Source organism: Acomys minous, assembly GCF_964271855.1.
Source record: "Acomys minous genome assembly, chromosome: 14".
Lineage (NCBI taxonomy): Eukaryota > Metazoa > Chordata > Mammalia > Rodentia > Muridae > Acomys > Acomys minous.
In genome coordinates this window covers 82,166,720-82,188,342 of record NC_140496.1, presented here as the reverse complement: position 1 = coordinate 82,188,342, position 21,623 = coordinate 82,166,720, and the positions used below count along the sequence as shown (strand labels likewise).

Here is a 21,623-nt window from a genome sequence, read left to right as displayed (position 1 = left end):
TGTGAAACCTTCTACAATCTGATCCAGCATTTGAAAAGCTTAGAAATCATAACTTTGTAATAACAAGCAAAGAGCTAGACAAGCCGGGAAATGAACACGCTTCGTAGACAGGCCAACACAGTGACGTAACATTGTAAGCCCATGTTCTCTGTAGGGAAAGGAAGGCCAACGGACATAGCACAATCTAGGTTACTGGAGCAGAAGTCGGCGGGTACGCTCCAAGACCCAATGTGAGTTAGGAAATCACAAATTGTGGGGAATTAGTAAAAAATCATGGTGGACAATAGTAATAGATTAAAAACTCCATGTGAATATCATCTTTAGAGTCTCATACTTTGATGAGTTTAACCATTTCCTTGGTCTGTTGTTCATTATTATAAACAAAATAGCTGGATCTGGCTAACTTTAGGAAGATGTTTATTTAGCTCACAGTTCTGTAGGTTCAAAGGCCCCTGGCTGCTGATGGCCCTCTGGTTCAGAGAGTACAGAAGGGACACAAGGCATCTCCTGGTGAGACTCTTTGGACTTTCCCTCTTCTTTTTTCTTTTGTTTTCTTTTTTTATTAATTTATTCTTGTTACATCTCAATGGTTATCCCATCCCTTGTATCTTCTCATTCTTCCCTCCCTCCCATTTTCCCTTTATTCCCCTCCCCTATGACTGTTCCTGAGGGGGACCTCCTCCCCCTTTATATGCTCATAGGGTATCAAGTCTCTTCTTGGTAACCTGCTGTCCTTCCTCTGAGTGCCATCAGGTCTCCCCCTCCAGGGGACATGGTCAAATATGAGGCACCAGAGTCCGTGTGAAAGTCATACCCCACTCTCCACTCAACTGTGGAGAGTGTTCTGTCCATTGGCTAGATCTGGGTAGGGGTTTAAAGTTTACCGCCTGTATTGTCCTTGGCTGGTGCCTTAGTTTGAGCGGGACCCCTGGGCCCAAATCTGCCTATCATAATGTTCTACTTGTAGGTTTCTAGGACCCTCTGGATCCTTCTACTTTGCTATTCTCCCATGCTTCTCTCATCTAGAGTCCCACTAGGATGTCCTCCCCTCTGTCCCTCTTCTTAAAAACCTCCTACCATTAATCATGGGGCGCCACCCTGACAAACTGATCTAATGCTAAATGACGCCCAAAGTCCTCCCTTCTAAACACTGCGGCTGGATTAAGTTTCCACCTTCTTTCACACTTCAAAATGTAGATGAAATTTCAACACATGAACCCGCTGGGGACACAAACCATAGCCAGGTCCAAGAGCTGTGTCAGGTCACAACAGGGACTCCGGGGTGAGCCCGGGGGTTGGGGCGGGGGGGAGAAATTACATTCTGTCTTTATGAATCGGGGAAAGAAAGAGCATGCTGAGACATGCATTCTGTTCTACTTAGAAGGTTCTACCAGCAGGAGACGCTACTTCAGCAGAACCTACATTGCTGAGGTTCCTCCAAAGCTTTACTAGACTGGAGGAGTGAATATTCCAAACTGGCCTGCTCCATCCTAAAGCACTGAGAAGATCATAAGGACATAGATGACCACAGCAATGAGATCTAATCACAGGCCACGGAGGGAGGCTTCCTCTCACACCTGTCTTCTGCATTATTACAGGCCTATTTGCCACACAGTGCCTTTTACCAAGAATGTATATGTTCCTTCCAAAAGGATTATAAGGAAACACAAGTAAAAACCCGAACCACAGGCATGTCAGGAATGGTGGGATTGTCAGGCCAGGAATTAAAGAAAGAAAGGAAGGAAAGGAGGAAGGAAGAAAAGACAGAAGAAAGAAAAGAACGTTAGTGGAAAACTTGACACCACGCAAGAACAATGAGTGTTATAAACAGAGTGCTGGAAACTCTGAGAAGGCCGAAAAGGAAATGTTAGTGATCTCATGCCTTGAGGTGGCCCATGAGGGGAACCCTGCACGGGCTCTTAGGGAGACTGGGCACAGCTGGGAATCGTGGAGTTTGGGGATATAACAGCTGCAGTTCACAAAGACTGAAGAGAGAAAAACAACAAAGAAAGCCAGGACACAATATCCAATAGAGCTTAGCCATGAAATGTATAATGTCCTGATGGGGGAAAGCAGGAGAGACGAAATGGGCAGTATGTAAAGCAGCAAGGACCATTTGTCAAATGTGGCACAGAAAAAGGAAGGCAAATGCCTGCAGGAAGCCCCACCCCCACACTGCCCTGGTGGGCACCTTGGCTGATAGTGACACAAGAATGCAATAAGGAAATCAAAACATATATAAATAAAATGTGAGAGTTCTATATCTTTCTGAGTTACCCTTCAAAAATGAAGAAGAAATTAAGCCTTTTAGATAGATAAAAAGTGAGGGTGAATTTGCAGCAGGCCTTAAAGGACTTCAGCAAAAATCTTCAGGGAGAAAGAAAATGGTAGAAATGCAGCCAGGCATGACTAAAGAAACAGTGCCACCAAAGAGGGAATGTGGAGAAGTGAGAAGTGCAGAGCCATTTCAATTGATCTAAAATACATTTGTTCAAAATAATACAAAGGATTTGCTCAACTGTGTCTGAGTCTGTGTGTGCACATGTGTGCATGCACATGAGCATGAGTGCACATGTGTGCGCACATGTGAGCATGTGTGCATACAATGCACTGGTGAATGAGGAGCCACAACGCACAAACAAACAGCAAGAGTGACAAGCAGGACAATGTCACTGTAATGATTAGCCAAACAGCTCTGCCTTTCAGACCATGTGTAAAGGGAAGAGAGCGATTAGGCTTTAAACCAGTGGCTCTCAACCTGTGTGTCACAGCCCCCCAAAGACAATTAGAATACACAGATATTTACATTATGACTCAGAACAGTAGCAAACTTACAGCTATAAAACAGCAATAAAATAAGTCTATGGTTGTCGGTCACTACAGCATGAGGAGCTATATTTATAAGCTCACAGAATTAGGAAGGTTGAGAATCATTGCTTTATACATGTGCTTTAAACACATGAAGTATATCAAGTAATGTATAAGTAGCATAATTTTATTTGAAATGGACTGTAAATTAAATGTAAATTTATGTTAACATTCTATGAGATAATAGAAAAATACTTTTGGGAGAAGTACAATATATTGATATGTTAAGAAGAGAGAGAAAAAATAAATTTACATAAATTTTTCCATTACTAAAAAAGACGATAGCAAAAAAAAAAAAAAAAAAAGACAAAAAAGGAAAGAAGAAAGAAACAAACAAAAATAAAAACAAGAACAATAAAGTATGGCAAAAAATAGGAACAAAGAACAAAGGAAAGAGGAAGCAGTTATTGACTTCAGTGTCAATGAACATTTTATCAAAATAAAAATGGTCAGAGTAGAAAAAAATAATTATATTCACTTAGATGTAGCCAGAAGCTCCCACCCTCACCCCAAATATCCAGCAACATGGGGCCCCAATGTCTCTGTGTGCTTGGTAAATACTGTCAACATGAAGGTCATGTGACAAACCAGCACAGTTCCTGAAAATATAGAGGTACAAGGAGGGTGAGGTTGCAGGAGGGTACCTTTAAAAAACACACTGCTCACCTTAACTTCAGCAACTTACATGCAACGCTTAGCACAAGAGATGCCTAGAACATGCATGTTTGTTGAATGAGGGAATATTCCAGGGGCATGAGTGTGTTCACCTCAAGGTGAACTCCTTCCATTGTATCCTAACAGCTCTGACTGGATGAACCGTGGCTCTCATTCCCAGACACTCTTAAAGCTTTTACCACATTAGGCCTGTGTTATGTGTTTTTAAAAATTATCTAATAGCTTCCAGAACTCCATATATACAGTCTGAAAAGCATAATATTTATTTATTTATTTAGTAGGGGTGGGAGGTGGAAGGATGGCAAAAATATAGATGAAAGCAACATATCACAGTCTTTTAAAGTATTCCTTTTTGAAATTTGAAAGTGGAGCATTTATTCTAGCTGTCTGAGGAAGGCTCGGGCATTTAATAGGCTGCATTACACAGTGAAGAAAATTTCCTATCTGAGTACACCAACAGAAACTATTTAAAACAGAGAACCTTGTGTTCCGAGAGGTGTTTCTGTTAAGGGAGAAAGTGGCCTTTTGCATATTAGATGTAGTAGCAGCATTTTTCTCTAATAGGCTGAAAACTTAAGAAATGTTCTTATATTTATAAATGACACCTATCAAATTGTACAAGCCTTGAATAGATAAAACAAGCATCCCAGTCTCCTGAGACAAAGAAGACGAACGATGTCTCCAGTTTCTCCCTGAGTACCACTGGTGCACACTGCGTACAAAAGAAGGAGTTTAGAGAAATGATAACAGTAAATTGTTAGCTGTGCATGTCTCTGAGAAGGAAAATTGAAGTTTTCATGATTGACTCTTTTTCACAAACCTATTCAATTCTTTCTACTTAAGTTTCTTTTTAAAAAAAAATTTATTTTATTAATTTATTCTTATTACATCTCAGTGGTTATCCCATCCCTTGTACCTTCCCATTCCTCCCTCCCTCCCATTTTCCCCTTATTCCCCTCCCCTATAACTGTGACTGAGGGGGACCTCCTCCCCCTGTATATGCTCATAGGGTATCAAGTCTCTTCTTGGTAGCCTGCTATCCTTCTTCTGAGTGCCACCAAGTCTCCCCCTCCAGGGGACATGGTCAATATGAGGCACCAGAGTACATGTGAAAGTCAGACCCCCCTCTCCACTCAACTGTGGAGAATGTCCTGTCCATTGGCTAGATCTGGGTAGGGGTTTGAAGTTTACGGCCTGTATTGTCCTTGGCTGGTGCCTTAGTTTGAGCAGGACCCCTGGGCCCAAATCTGCCTATCATAATGTTCTTCTTGTAAGAAAATCATAAATATTCAATCCAAGTGTTTTTCTCTTACATGTTTATCTATGGCTTACAGAGCTGTGACAAATGTGTATTCCAATATATACATACACAAGGTATCTGTGTACTTGCAACACATGTATCTCCTGGCAGTTCCTGATGCACATATGTCAAAAATGAAGAACAGCAAAATATAACACCCAACACATGCCACTCTGTCATAACATGTTTTCTTATGTAAATTTTTTTGAGAATTTCATACATGTGTATTATATTACATCATTTCTAGGTCCCTCTATCCCTGTCCTATGGCATATGTCCTTGTGTGGTGGAGCATCTTTTGGGTATATTCCAAGGAATGGTATAGCTGGGTCTTGAAGAAGCCCTATTCCCAGTTTTCTGAGAAAGTGCCAGATTGATTTCCAAAGTGGTTGTACAAGTTTTCACTCCCACTAGCAATGAAGGAGTGTTCCCCTTTCTCCACATCTTCCCCAGCAAGTGGTGTCACTTGAGTTTTTGATCTTAGCCATTCTGATGTGTGTGTGTAAGATGGAGTCTCAGAGTTGTGTTGATTTGCATTTCTTTGATGACTAAGGATGCTGAGCATTTCTTTAAGTGTCTCTCAGCCATTTGATATTCCTCTGTTGAGAATTCTCTGTTTAATTCTGAGCCCCATTTCTTAATTGGGTTATTTGGTTTGGTGATGTTTAATTTCTTGAGCTCTTTATATATTTTGGATATTAGACCTTTGTCAGATGTAGGGTTGGTGAAGATCTTTTCCCAGTCTGCAGGCTGTTGCTTTGTTCTGTTGACAGTGTCTCCTGCCTTACAGAAGTTTCTCAGCCTCATGAGGTCCCATTTGTTAATTGTTGACCTTAAGGCCTGGGCTGTTGGAGTTCTGTTCAGGAAGTTGTTTTATGTGCCAATGAGTTCCAAGCTCTTTTCCACCTTTTCTTCTAACAGATTTAGTGTCTCTGCCTTTATGTTGAGGTCTTTAACCCACTTGGACTTTAGTTTTGTGCACAGTGATAAATATGGGTTTATTTGCACTTTTCTACATATAGTCATCCAGTTACATCAAGAATTTAAGTTTTATTCCTTTTTAAGTCTCTGAGGGGTGTTGAAGGCCAGACAGTTTAGTTTTACAATCAAGTTTAGTTGGTTAGGGGATAATATCTTTTCAGATCAAGATAAAGGAGTTAAGTTAATAGAGACGAGATATGATGGATACTGAATTTCATTCAGAAATTTAGATCCAACAAGACAGGAAGGATGTTTACTTCACGTTTGACAAATACAAATAGCCAAATCACTATGAATGTAACATTTTTAGAACTCATGATTGTCACATGGTTCTCCCTGCTGTATGTTGTTTGTTTTATGCATGTGTAATAAAATAAACATATATGAAGGGGGAAAAAGCTAAATTGTTTAGGGATTAAGATGTTTTTACGTCTAGATAGATTTTTTTAAGTTGATAAAGATCAGATATGATAGATATTGATTTTCATTCAGAATCTGAGATGCACCAAGATAGTAAAGATGTTCTCTTCAAGGTTGCCAAATACAAATAGCCAAAACACTATGAATGCAACGTTTATATAATTCCTGATTATTTCATGGTTCTTCTTGCTGTAGGTAGTTTATTGTATATATGTGTAATAATATAAATGTATATATAAAAAAGAAGAAATTAAAACACAATGAGAATAGGTGCTCTGAGAAGAGACTGGATAAAGAAGGACATGCGCAGCATGAGGACACCAGGGACTGGCTGCACCTGTGAGGACAAATGGCTGTGCTAAAGCACAACTTTGGCTATTGGTCTAGGAAATGCACGAATCACGGTATGTCAGATGGCCATGCACGGCTGCCTAGCCATGATCACGTTTTCTCTTTTACCATGATAATAATAAATTGTGTTTTTGTGCTAGCCTAACATTTAGGGGAAGTCAGTTCTCTTCCAGGGAAAACTTTACTACTCAATGGATAAAATACTTTCTTTTTAAATTTTTTATAATTTTCCATTGCATCACAATTGTTATCCCTTCACTTGTATCTTCCTGTTTCTACCCTCCCTCCTTCTTTTGCCTTATTCCCCTCCCCTAGACCCCTGACAGAAGGGGCCCACCTCTCCCACCATCTGACCACAGCCTATCAGGTCTCATCTGGATAGTCTGCATCCCTTTCCTCTGTGTGCCCGCAGAGCCTCCCAGTCAAGGGGGAGTGATCAAATTGCAGGTACCAGAGTTCATGTCAGAAACAGTCCCTGCTCACCCCCTAACCATGGAGAAAGAGCTGTCCATTGGCTACATCTGAACAGGGAGTATAGGTTCTCTGCTTGGTTGTCCTTGGTTAGTGCATCACTTTGTGTAGAGCCCCCTGTGTCCAGAATCTCTGGCCTTGATGGTCCTCCTGTGGGGCTTCTGACCCCTCTGTGTTCTTCCATCCCCCCACTTTTCCACACAACTCTCAGTGCTCCGCCCAGAGTCCTTAAACAGCATCACTATGCCCTTTTTATTTTTACCCTTTGGAAGTCAGTTTGATAACTGAAAATAAAGTAATCAATTTTGAAATACAGGTAGAGCATGGATTAAGACAAATCCACTGTCACAGCCACCAGCAGAAGGATGGTTTCATGATGTTGCTAAAATTGACTTAATTAAACCTATTACTAAGCTACTGTTAGATTAATGTGAGGGTTTTTTGTTGTTGTTGTTGTTGTTGTTGTTGTTGTGTACTTTAAAATGCATTGCTCCCGACACAATACACTGCTATGAGTGTATTATAATTATACAATTCTTTCTCATTGCTGGATCTTTATGTTGTGCCCACCCCACACACATGTATAAGCATGATAGAGTGAATATCTCTGGGTGTAAAACTTTACCTGGATTTAGGATAAAGTTTCTGTGGACTTGTTCCCAGAAGTCAAGTTATCGTCAAATGATACAGTCATTTTTAAATATCTTAAATAAGTAGTATTAAAATGATTTCAATTAAGCGTGTCTTATTCAGGTCAGTCAGTCATGTCTGTGAACTGTTTCACTATATGCCTTCAAAGAGTATATTTCTCCTTTTCTCTTGTTGGCAGAAACTTGATTTAAGGTCTGGTTAGCTTAAATGAACCTTGAATACCAGGGTTATTTCCTTTGATTCTTTTTTTTATAGAAGATAAATTTTAGGAGCTCTTAGAAAATTCAATAGAAAGCTTTGCTCATGTCAGCCATTTCTGGAAAACATTACCATTGGCAATGCAAAGCAGAACACGCTCAAATCACTTTCAAATGTGGACAATACATTGCTGTGCAGCTGTCTCTCTTTAAAAGAATTAGAGTTGAAAATTACTTGAAAAACATTTAAAAATATTAAAGTGATCCTTAATTTGGACTATGCAATGAGAAAAATCACATTTATAGTTTTCAATTATATGGCAAAAATAAACGAAAAGAAAACATGTACTTACAAGTCAAACACCAAATAATGGAAGCCCTCTTCTGATATACTGTCATGAAGTCTCACTATAGAAAAGAAAAGAAAGTTTGTATTATTTTCTTACAATCACCTACAGAAAGCCAGACCTGTGAAGGGTGCTGTCAAACGTGATATACCAGTATCATTTACAGCAAGGCATGGGTGGGAAAAGACCCGAGGCCTGGGTTTTGGTTCTGATAATTACTAACTATCTGAGCGTAGGAAAAAGTATTTAGGTTGTAATGACATTAGTATGTTACTAAAATGCCAGAGATTAAATGAGAAAATAAAAGAAAACTAATCAATATATTGCCAGGTAAATGCTATAAAAAATGTTATTGGTGATTATAAGCATTCCACATTTTCAGTTTTAGGCAATTCTTATATTTTTCTGTAAACCCTATTGATCAATAGTTCTCAACCTTCCTACTGCCACAACCCTTTGAAACAGTTCTTCGCGTTGTGTGACTCCAAACCATAAAATTATTTTTGTTACTACTTCATAACTGTAATTTTGCTACTGTTACAAATCATAATGTAAATATCTCTGTTTTCCAGTGATCTTAGGCCACCCCTGTGAAAAGGTTGTTTGACCCATAAAGGAGGTCACAGTACATAGGGTGTGAATGGCTGCTATTGATGGTGCCCTAATTCTAGTCTTCATCAACCAGTGTCGTGGTCACCACAGCAGGGACATCAAGATAATCATTAGTCTAGAAAAAGGTCTCCCTGTCTCCCATATTCTCTTTGTCCTTGAGTTCCAACATGACATAACTAGCCAGCCTGCCTTCTTAAGTCATTAAAAGTAGCTAAAAGTGTCTCCTAGAATTTGCTGGTAAAATAATAAACCAGTTTCTCTAACCTATGAAGATTTTCCAATGGCATAGATTTGTAAGTGACACTAGCTGAAACCAATATATGAATCCTATGAATTTAAGACACTATTTATACCAAACCACACATGTAAACTTACTATTTTATTGATCTACTGTTTAGTTTTCAAAATCCTCCCTCTTTCCTCCACTCATCTCTCACTGGTGGGAATTCTTCCTGTTTAACTTTTACTGAGGGCAAGTGGGGACAGAAAACAACCAGCTTGAAGAACACACTGCTTTTATGAAATCCATGAGAGAAAATAAGGTTCTACTGTAGTGTGCCAACTGATTTTTGTCAACTTGAGACACCAACCTAGACATATCTGGGGAGAGGGAATCCTAATTGAAAAAAGATCTTCATAAGACTAGCCTGAAGCCAGGCGCAGTGGCGCATGTCTATAATCACAGCACTCAGGGAGGCAGAGGCAGGCGGATCTGTGTGAGTTCAAGACCAGCCTGGTCCACAAAGCTAGTGCAGGGCTGCTAAGGCTACACAGAGAAACCCCCTCTCAAAAACAAAGAAAGAAAGAAAGAAAGAAAGAAAGAAAGAAAGAAAGAAAGAAGGAAGGAAGGAAAGAAAGAAAGAAAGAAAGAAAGAAAGAAAGATTGGCTTATAGGCCTGTTTGTGGGATACAACTTGGCTAATATTCGATATGGGTCAGCTCTGTGCGTGGGGCTACCCTTGGGCAGGTGGTCCTGGATGCTCTAAGAAAACATGCTGAAAAGGTCATTAAAAACAAACCAGTAAGAAGAATTCTTCCATGGCTCCTACTTCCAGTGCCTGCCCCCAGGCTCCTGTGTTGAGTTCCTGTACTAACTTTGACTTGAGAGTGAAAGTTATAATAAACTCTTCCCTCCCCAAGTTGCTTTTAGTTGTGGTGTTTTATCACAGCAATAGAAGCCCCAACTAAGACACTTAGCTCTAGCCTCACTGACAACGGTAAACACATGGAAAAGGTGCCCCCAGAAAAGTATTTAAGTAGGCTCAAACTACAACCACCCAGAGCAAGGGTCTACACTGTGGATGCAGCTCCTAACCCACAAACTACAATGGCCACCCTCCATAACACTGTTCCATCCACTTTAGGTCTCAGTGTGTGACCACTACACCTCTCTAAATCCCTCTCTGGAAATCCCTTGGAGGCAGAGAAAGAGGAACTTTTGATCACCGTACAGACAAGGAACTAATGTGATGATGAGGCCTAAAGAGGAGGCAACAGGATTTGGGCCATGAAGTCAGTCTCAGAAATCAAAGTATTTCACTTCTTAGTGCATGTAAAGGCAATGAACACTGGTGTTCTTCCTTTCTTAGCAGGTTGTCATCACTCTTGAATTCTGAGAGGCAGCTTAATCAAAGTCTTTTCCATTCTTCTGAATATAGCACCTCTTTCTCACCAGTACTCTGAAGTGGGAAGCATATTCAGTCCTGTGTCCCACCCAGAAGCCCAGCACATAGTTCCTGGTCTTTCACAAAGTCATATCAGGATTTGGGGGAAAAACTGTCACCAAATCTCAGTATTCCTATATGCCTAAAATAAAATAATAGATATGAAAATGACTGTCCTATGATTGTATGAAGAATTTTATTCAATTTGCCAGTATCAAAGATGCATGGCATTGTTGCTTCCATATCCCCTGCAGGAGAAATGAAAAGATTAATTTGACTGCATTCTCTGCTCATGACTATTTAACACAAGGAAAGAAGACAAGACCTGTTAACTGTGCTTTCTTAAGTGACCCAGTATCAGAGATACCCACACAGTTGGTATTTAAGTAAATTAATGATAGAGTTACTTAAAACTTTATTAATTTGGAAAATACAAATGCATTTCCACAATCCACAAATTGCACATGAGTAGACCACTACGACATTATCCCATTGTTTTGGGAAAAGCTTGAAGTGGAGGTGCGATCTTTGATGCTCAGATGACAGAGTTGAAAAACTAATCAGAGAATATTTCTCAGGTGCAATTTGAGAAATAGTACTAGTTTCTGATAGCATCAGGAAAAATACTTTCATAGTATGATTCACAGCTAAATAGTAATCTAAAAATGATAAGTGATCCTTATTCAAAGGTGATTAGGTCAAACAAAAGCTCAAAGCCTTTATGAAATCTGTGATAACAAAGCATTTAGCTAGCAAGTATGATGGTGAACAAAGAGAAACCATTTGTCCAAATTAAATGTTTAGCATCACACATGTCCGAAGTACCCAGCCATTCAACATTTGGAGCTTAATGCAAAATTGACCAATACTTTTAAGGCAAACCAATCAGTTTTGTCTTTTCCTGGGATTAACTTGTGCATACATCCCTCCTTCCTTTTTCATGCCCTTCCTAATCGCCTTCCATTTTGTTTTTAAGATAAGAAACTAGAAAGTCAGAATTACATGGCTCCATCACATTTTTTTTCCTTCTAAATAGAACTACATGATTGTCCTCATGTGTGTTTACATGCTTATTTTTACGAGGATGGGTCAGTTCTCGTCTGTGATTTTTCACTCTTCGGCTTCTTGTTAGAGTTGATCCACCTTCACAATTTGCAGGATGGTTTTCCTGCCAGAAATAAACTGCTTCTCTTCAAGCTTTCGCTGGCAGCTAAAGTATTCCTCATTTTCCTTTCTTTCTTTCTTTTTTTTTAACTTAACAGATTCTCAAGCATTGAAAAATGTGTTTGCCCTTATAAAATGTTACATTAATTATTCCCTATAAATAACAGTTAATTCCCTTCCAGACTGAGGGAACCACATAGCATTCTGTTGACACAGCTGTTAGCCTGAGCCTGAGTGTAAGGCAGGTTTTCAAAGGATGGCTGCTGTATGTTGAACCAGATTGTACCACATTCATGCCTCAACTGCTCTGTAACTGCCATACACTGCACACATGTGCACATAATTATGGTAATTGCATGTTTTGAAGAGGGAATTTTTAAAGATAATGAGAAAAACATTTGAGAAAAAAAGGTTAAAATACATCTTGGTAGTCACTGCTTTTTACATTTTAACATAACTTGATGTTACTCAAAAGTAACTTCAAGTGTAAGAATAAATAGATGAATTTTCGTACATCAGAACAATATTATGAATGCTGGGAATAGAATTTTAAGTTCTGTAACTAAGTCTGGTACTTGAAGAAAATGCTAAAATACTTTTCCTGACCTAATTCTCCTCTTCTCTTTACTGCACAAATCTGGTGGCCTGAATCCAGAGAGGAGTTACTGTTTCCTTTTCCTGCCCCATGTTGCTGTTTAATTTCAGTGCAATTCCCACTGATCAATAGAAGGTGCCATATCAGCCCATCCCTTTATATGAGGTGAGAAAAAGGAAATCTTCATATGATTGAAAATTTCTATTTATTGTAATATTTAATTTTACTTAAGAAATAAAAGATAAAATATAGTTAGAAGATATTCTTATTATATTCGGCATAATTCAAATGATTCAAATTATTATAAGAATTATTTTACTTAGTGTATATAAGGATCATGACTGTGAATGTGATGGATTTTTATAATGAATGTGCACAGTATCAAGGACTGTTTTAGTTTGGGTTTCTATTGACACAATGAAAACACCATGACCAAAAAGCAAATTGGAGAGGAAAGGGTTTATTTGGCTTATATTTCCAGATCACAGTCCATCACTGGAGGAAGTCAGAATAGAAACTTAAGCAGGGCAGGCACCTGGAGGCTGGAGCTGATGCAGACACCATGGAGGAGCACTGCTTACTGGCTTGCTTCCCCTGGCTTGCTTAGCCTGCTTTTTTATAGAAGCCAGGACCACCACTCACCATGGGCTGGGACCTCTGCCATTAATTGAGGAATGCCTTACAGCTGGATCTCATGAAGGCATTTTCTCAACTGAAACTCCTTCCTCTCTGATGACTCTAACTTGGGTCAGTGTTGACACAGGAAACCAAGGCCTTCAGAGACCTTAAAGAAATACCCAGTTACGGTTATAATGCTGCCAAGCTAGACCCAAACAGCATACTGTGTGGATTCCCTCAAATACAAAGATATTATTATGTATATTATATATATATACTATATATTCTCATATATTATATGAGAATGAGAAATGATGTGGGTAGGGGGAAGACTATGTCTATGTATCTATGAATCACATGTGTGTATGTATATACATATGTATGTAGAATTAATGTCATGTGCATGCATGTATGTATATTGGTTTCATGTGTTTGTATGTTAGTGTGCATGCATGTATTTGTATATATATGTGTTTATGTGTGTACATGTGTGTATTGCATACCTATATGTACTTAGATGTGTTTATGTATATATTAATGTGTATGTATTTGTGTCCATGTTCCTATATGTACTCATGTTTTTGTGTACAATGTATGTTGTGTAGATATGTGTGTTTCTATGTGTATCAGGACACTCCTCTCTATCTTGCAGCGACTTAATAGGTCAGTGTGAGACACTGGTGAAAAGTGCAGAAAAAAGGAGAAAACCAGTTCCATGACTAGAGACAGAAAAGCAGTGCTAAGTGAAGAACAATTTTTACCAAAAGAGAAAGCCACTTTGAGCTTCAGTTTGAAACATGCTTACAGGCAGTCTGAAGACTTAGAGAAGACAGTAAGACACAGGGCAGCGAAGCCATACTTGCCTTTTGTTTATCATTCAATAATCCTTTAAAAGGTGTTACTTTTATGCTGCAGATTAGGAACTTCATAATGTACAGTGACTCGACTATTTATTCGAATAGAGGAAAAGTGGAAACGTGGGAGAATTAAACTCTAGTCTAAATAGAAGGCCTGCTAAGGCTTCCTGTTAGACACGTCGGACTGAGACCACACAGTTTTGTCAAAAGAAGGTGAACAGTAGTTTGGCATGTAGCTCAATGGCATCAAACAGACTGAGCATGTGCAACACTCTAGGTTAAATTTCCACGAAACCCAGAAAAAATTGTTACCATATTATCTTACGGAGACATATTTTTCTTACTAAACTCCTGTGAGAACATGTTATTTGAGTACTCCTCCCCTGTGCTTTCATTTCACACCCTCTATCAGATAAAAAAAAACAAGGTTATCAATTATGATGACTTTGCAAAATTACTTACGCAACTCGGATTCAAGTCATTACAATTATAACTGTTCTGCACAGCTCAAATTCAGGACCTACTTTTCTCCCGCCAAATTTCATTATGGAAAAAAGCAGTTAGCCAAACTGATCAACTGCATGGAGCTCATTGGTTCTCCTGATATTTGCAGTGCTATCCCACACCCCTCTAAGCTTACAGTTTGCTCTAAAGGATTAGCATGCACGAAGCAAACAGAGCCTTAATAAGCTTTATATATGGCAGCTGACCTCTTGGAAACCACCTGCTGTGCTAAAAGGAAGGTGTGGTGAGACTCCTGAAAGACAAGAGGCCAAGTGGAGAGACACCCTGGAGAAAGAGAGGTCACCCTGACATGCCATCCCAAGCAGGGCTCAGAGCTAAATGTAACCGCATGAGTGACCTCACCTCCAAATGAGCAGAAAAAACCAGTCACCCCATGGAGCAGTCAGCTCCCAGAGCTGTGGCAAATGACAAGCAGATGCGGTTCTGTACCACTGAGACTGGGATGTAGATGGTTGGGTATGGGAGGCAGACAAAGGTATGGGAGTTATCTAATTATCCAAATGGTATAACTGTCCTCGAATGATTTTTCTATATCACAAGCAATATTTAGTGGGATATAATAATACGTTTGGCCTAGCAAACAAGCATGAATTAGAACGACTCTCCAAAGTTAAGCATGGTAGGGTGACAGGCTGCCAATGTTATCACAATACTAATAAAGTATTTCATAGCGAACAGATTGTATTGCATTCTCATAAGCACTGTTTGTCAGCTCTGAGTCACAGTTCTGATTATAAACGAGGCAGATTTTGCTTTTTCAGCTTTGTCTTGGTGCAAGGATGGAGGTAGTTGGATTCAGTTCACATACTTGGAATGTAAAAATGGCAGCTTGTAAGCCAGGGCCTCCTTATATTCCCCCCAGTAGTTAATTATAATTCACAGCTAGAGCCAGTCCCAGCCAAGTCAGGTCATGCAACATGCCAAGCCTTCCCCAGAAGAGGGATGCAAACACTGGGTTCATTTGTGAATTTTTAAAATTATGCTCGAACATTTTTAACAGTCAAGCGGCAGCACTCTTGAGAAATTGCAGCTCAGTCACTCCTACCAGATAGTCTAACAAAGCTGTTCATTTTAGAGAGAAGAGTTTTCAAACAGAAAACAGAAACACTGAAGAATAGATTCAAAGTATAACATTTGTCCCCCCCAAACTGAGGGTATATCTGCAAATGTACCTTGTTCTATCTAATCTCTGTTTTTCTCTAATACAAGTAATACAAATTAGCAATATAAGATTACTTTTTAATTAAAATGTTTTAATTAAAATACATTTGAAAAACATACATAATTTATTTGACATATGGATCCAAGGTCATGGTTTATTTTATTTTCAGTTAGTAAAATGTAGCTAGATGTAAACACACACACACACACACACACACACACACACACACACACACACACCATGTGCAGCACATGCAAGCATACACAGATGTCCATGGCTTAGTTACACTGTGGTTTATGGCATCTGTGCTTTGATTTCTTTTACTTCCCATAACATCACATTTATAATTTGAGAGTTTGGCTGCATTGGTTAGGTCAGGCATAAAACCCACTGCCTATGCTAAATTTAGATACCTGAACACATACATTTCTTTTTGTTTTGTTTAGCCTAAAAATGTTTTTGCTTGTTAATTTATTTACTTTTATGACAAGGTCTAATTTTGTGTGCCAGGTTAGCCTGGGACTCTCTGTTAGTTAGGCTCTTCTTGTCTCAGTGTCCAAAATGCCTGCAATTGTGGATACACACCCTCACAGATAACAGGAGAACATCCACACTTCTAAAGTTACAAATTTTGGCAAAATACCTAGCATATGCTATTAATAGATGCCAATAAACATTACTTATGAATTAAAATTGCTGGGCAGTGGTGGTGCACGCCTTTAATTTCTGCACTCAGGGAGGCAGAGGCAGGTGGATCTTTGTAAGTTCAAGACCACCCTAGTCTACAGTATGAGATGCAGGATAGTCAAGGCTACACAGAGTAACAGTGTCTCAAAAAGCCAAAACCGATAAAATAAAATAAAAATAGAAGACGGAATTAAAATTATTTCTACCTCCAAAAGAAAATTTACTTAGTATGTTTTTTTTGTATCACAGGAAAAATCTATAATTCCAAGTTAATATTAACTAATATTCAATTATATTTAAAAAGCAACTCAGTATCTTTAGAACAAAGATCAAAGATTAACTGAGCACTTACTGAAGTGATCAATTCAATTATTCCATGAAAACTTGGTGGAAAATTCAATCCACATTAATTTACAAACTATTCTAGAAGTATATAAAAGGATGGAGCTTAACATGAGTGCTGGAGATGCCTTGTTGGGGGCCCAGAGGGCCTCGCCCTCACAGAGAAGCACCAAGAGAACCAGGAATGTTAACCACACAGGAATGTCTCCTCAACAGAGGAGACAAAATCAAATACCTGCATTCCATCCAGAAAGCTGAGTAGATTTTGTTAGTGACCTGGTGACCTTTGTGCTGTCTGTGGAGGCCGGCTTCACCTGCCTTTGCTATAGAGGTGGACCTAACCAAAATTGCCCAGGATGATTATCCCACGCTTTTCCCTTCCATAAGGTTATGTGTACCTTATGGCCTGTTGACCTCTATGCTACTAGTCAGAGACCACACTGGGTTCTGGGCCTTTGCCTACAGCACTCACCCTCATGGTCACACGTACATGGTAAAGGAGTTTCTTGTAGTCACCTTAAGCTTATTGTGCATCTGGAACTGGGCTGGTTGTTGCCTGGAAACCTTTCCCCAAACTGTGCTGTGTTTTAAATATGCTGACAATGATCCTTCTGGGATTAGATCCCTGAAGTCTGATCCATGTTGACAAGTCAACCTGCACTGGGATTTCTTTCTTTCTTTCTTTCTTTCTTTCTTTCTTTCTTTCTTCTTCTTCTTTTTTTTAATATCCCACTGATTTACTTTTTATTTACTGTAGGATGTGAGGGTGTGCCACCATACACATGTGGAAGTCAGTTTCATATCTGTCCTTTCACCATAGAGATCTTGGGGATCGAACTTAGGTATTCATCAACCGTGAGTCCTCAGGCTTAGCACCTAGCCCTTACCCTGCTAAGCTACCTCACTCTACCCAAGTTTTCACTCATCTCTTTGCATGGTTTGTTTCCCTGCCATAGCAACTGCAGGGTGCCCCTTGGTGCCTAACATCAACTCTACTGAATATAACCTTCTATTTCCAATTTCCCACTCTTCTTGATTCAAGGCTAATAGCCAAGTTAGACTAGCAATAGCAAGGTTAGGTTAGTACTCTTTAGGGCCAACTAGGACAAACATCGATGTAGTCTCATAGCTCAGACTAGACCCTGGAGCTTTTAGATGGTCAACGTATCTGTCACCAGGGAGAATTTCAACCCAAGAAGAGGGTGGGAAGTCCAGAGTGAACAGAGAACAGAAAGAAGTCATCAGTGGCAGGCTACTATGAAATTATTAGAACACACACACATATTCAAAGGAATGGAAGAATTTTGTGTGTGTGTGTGTGTGTGTGTGTGTGTACACGTATATATTGCAAAATTTGCATTAGCATAATCATAAAGGATATTCTTAATAATAAAGAATATTTACAAAGAGAGACATCTCAACTATAAGGTATTTGCCTCACACGTATAAGTCTCTGGCCCTTGTCCCCAGAACCACAGAAAGATAAACAGTTACTATCAATACAAAGAAAACAGTCCTTACGTGTGAGGCCTTTCTCTTGTCAACATTCCAACAATTTTATTTTATTTTTTATTAATTTATTCATATTACATCTCAATTGTTATGCCATCCCTTATATCCTCCCATTTCTCCCTCCCTCCCGCTTTCCCCCTACTCCCCTCCCCTATGAGGGGACTATGGAGGACCTCTTTCCCTTGTATATGCTAATAGAGTATCAAGTCTCTTCTTGGTAGCCTGCTATCCTTCCTCTGAGTGCCAACAGGCCTCCCCATCCAGGGGACGTGGTCAAATATGGGGCACCAGAGTTCCTGTGAAAGTCAGTCCCCACTCTCCACTCACCTGTGGAGAATGTCCTGTCCATAGGCTAGATCTGGGTAGGGGTTCGACATGTATTGTCCTTGGCTGGTGCCATAGTTTGAGCAGGACCCCCAGGCCCAGATCCACCCATCATAATGTTATTCTTGTAGGTTTCTAGGACCCTCTGGATCCTTCTATTTCCCCATTCTCCCATGCATCTCTCACCTAGAGTCCTGACAAAGGCCTAATATCCAAAATATATAAAGAACTCAAGAAATTAAATACCACCAAACCAAATAACCCAATTGAGAAATGGGGCTCAGAACTAAACAGAAAATTCTCAACAGAGGAATATTGAACGGCTGAGAAACACTTAAAGAAATGCTCAATGTCCTTAGTCATCAGGGAAATGCAAATCAAAACAACTCTGAAATTCCATCCTACATCCATGAGAATGGCTAAGATCAAAAATTCAAGTGACACCACATGCTGGTGAGGATGTGGAGAAAGAACACTCCTTCATTGTTGGTGGGAATGCAAACCAGTATAGCCACTTTGGAAATCTATCTGGCACTTTCTCAGAAAACTGAGAATAAGGCTTCCTCAAGACCCAGCTATTCCACTCCTTGGAATATACTCAGAAGATGTTCCAGCACACAAGGACATATGCTCAACCATGTTCATAGCAGCCTTATTCATAATAGCCAGAACATGGAAACAGCCTAAGTGTCCCTCAGTAGAAGAATGGATAAAGAAACTGTGGTACATTTACACTGTGGAATACTACTCAGCTATTAAAAACAAGGAATTCCCGAAATTTGTGGACAAATGGATTGAACTAGAAATGATCATAATGAGTGAGTTTACCCAGAAGCAGAAAGTCAAATGGTATATACTCACTTATATCTGGACACTAGCCCAAGAAGCCTGTCCCATGAAAGTCTTCACTTACCAGGAAAGTGGGAGAGAGGGGAGGACATCCCATTCCAACAATTTTAAAACATACTTCACTTCAATTGGGGATTGTTTTTAGTGACTAACTAGAGATAAAACTTCCAACATTGACCTTGCCCGAGCCTTCAGCACACTAACCGAGCAGCTGAGTTGCATTTCTGACAGCAGTCCTTGGTGAGCAAAGAAGGGAGAATGCATTCACTCAGTCCTTTTCTGCAACTGACACTTGCAACGCAAATCCCTGGCAATTTGCCAGGCCAAATCTTCTCATCTGTCAACTCTTTTTTCCCCCCTAAAATTCATTCTTCATATAAAATAGTGTCCAAACTTGATTCTGTCTATATGTGAAATAATGTGAATTCAAAAATCTGCTGAAACAATAGTGCAAAGTAAATCTGTAGCAAGTAACCACAGTATACTAAATTGTAATGTATTTTTAGTATGTTTTATTTATTTATTTATTTATATTTTTATAAATAACTATATCTGTATTTATATTTTTATGATAAAAATACTTGCAGAGTTTGGGAGTCTGCTCTTGTCCTGTAAGCAAAAATTAACTCCTAGACACCATGTATAGGAGCTGCCTGGAACGGTGTCATGTGGTAGTAAGCACCATCCTGAGGACTCTGAGAAATTGAGGTTAGTGGGCTGGCTGCTGAGTCATCGTAGCCAAAATGGTGAGTGCCAGGTCAATCCTCGACCCTGTCTCAAAGAGGATGAATAGCTCTTCTGAAGATGGCACATGACATTCTCCTCCAGCCACCACATGCATGCATGACCACACATACCTGCACACATATATAAACAACTCACATACGAATGTTCACAGAAATACATTAAATAATTTGAAAACATCCCAGCACTTGGGGAGGTAGAGGTAGGGGAATCTCTGTGAGTTCAAGGCCATCCTCCAGGACAGCCAGGGCTACATAGAGAAACACTGTCATGAAAAACAAAACAAAACAAAACAAAAAATTGAAAACATTAGTTTATTCTTCAGATTAACATACAAGAATCAGGCATATTAGATAATTCTATAATCTTAGGATGTAGACTGAGAAAAACCATTGATGTTTTAATTTATTTTTCCCATGAATTTGATGCCAATGGAATGAAAAGCTCTACTGATAAATGTACCTGTACATGCTGTTTACCATTCTATATCTGGTAGTTAGTTCTGTCTAGTTCATGATTTTTTAAGTTTAAAAAATTGTCTTAGGGTATTTATTGCTGTAATGAAACACCATGACCAACAAACAAGCTGGGGACAAAGGAGTTTATTTGGTTTATACTTCCACATTGCAGTTCATTATTGAAGGAAATCAGAACAGGCACTCAAACAGGGCAGGATCCATGAGGCAGGAGCTGATGCAGAGGCCATGAAGGGGTGCTGCTTACTAGCTTGCTTCTCATGGCTTGCTCAGCCTGCTTTCTTATAGACCCGAGGAACACCAGCCCAGGGATGGCACCACCCCTAGTGGGCTGGACTCACCCTCGAGAATCACTAATTGAAAAAGTGCCTTACTGCTGGATCTCATGGAAGCATTTCCTCAAGTGAGGCTCCTTCCTCTTTGATGACTCTAGCTGTGTCAAGTTGAGATATGAAACCAGGCAGTATATACAATTATCAAGAAATGAAACTACTGTAACTGTCTAGCATTCCAAATCCTTCCACGCGTGCTTGTCTCGCGGACATCTTGAACTATCAACACACAAGAATGTGTGATCTTTCTACTAAAATCAATTCTACCCATGGTGACTCTTTTTCCATTCGATCAAGAAAAATATAAATCCTGTATAGTTTTGCCTCCTTCCTGTGAAGGAATATCCAATATCAAAGAAAATCCTTCAAAAAATATTTTTCACTCTTGCACTGTTGCTAGCCCAGTCATTTTTCACATTCACTGCTGTTAGCAACCTGTCCTTTGCCGTATTTCAGGAGCCTCTCATTTCTGTTTGTTCTATCCTGCCCTTCTTTCTCTTTCCCAGAAGCCAAACCACCCTTCAGTCTGACTATTGCCCATCAGCTCAGAACCCTTTAATGATTCTCCTTTGCTTCTGTGAAGTGGAAGTAACCAAATCCATTAATGGACTCTAATGCTGTCTCTCTGTTACTGTTCCTGCCCCTCTTACTGCTCTTCTTTAGACTGGAAAGCTCTTGGTCTTCTGGCTGTCTCTGGAGAACTCCAGGCAGGCATCTGCTTCACCGCTGAACTTGCTGTTCCCTCCTTCTATGAAACCCTTCTCCCTGACATACTCTTGCAACCTGCTGTCTCATCTCCTTCCACCACCCGCTCAGCTCTTGAGAAGACCTGCTTTGGTAAAACTTCATTGGAACACTGTTGTGTGTAGTCATACGCATTTTATGCATAACTTCTTTCA

General features: G+C 39.6%; 1 protein-coding gene and 1 long non-coding RNA gene across 13 annotated transcripts in view; one reads left to right on the top strand and one right to left on the bottom strand.

Moving 5' to 3' along the window:
- The window catches only part of LOC311583772, a 671,074-nt gene that overhangs the window by 109,521 nt on the left and 539,930 nt on the right, over positions 1–21,623 (top strand). The window lies entirely within an intron of this gene.
- The window catches only part of CAMK2D (calcium/calmodulin dependent protein kinase II delta), a gene marked incomplete at its 3' end in the record, with an annotated part of 237,778 nt that overhangs the window by 104,038 nt on the left and 112,117 nt on the right, over positions 1–21,623 (bottom strand). For all 12 annotated transcript variants that reach the window (XM_084757609.1, XM_084757608.1, XM_084757610.1 and 9 more), the window contains exon 4: positions 8,268–8,322. In XM_084757609.1, the coding sequence (XP_084613735.1) occupies positions 8,268–8,322 (55 nt within the window). The remainder of the gene's footprint in view (positions 1–8,267; positions 8,323–21,623) is intronic.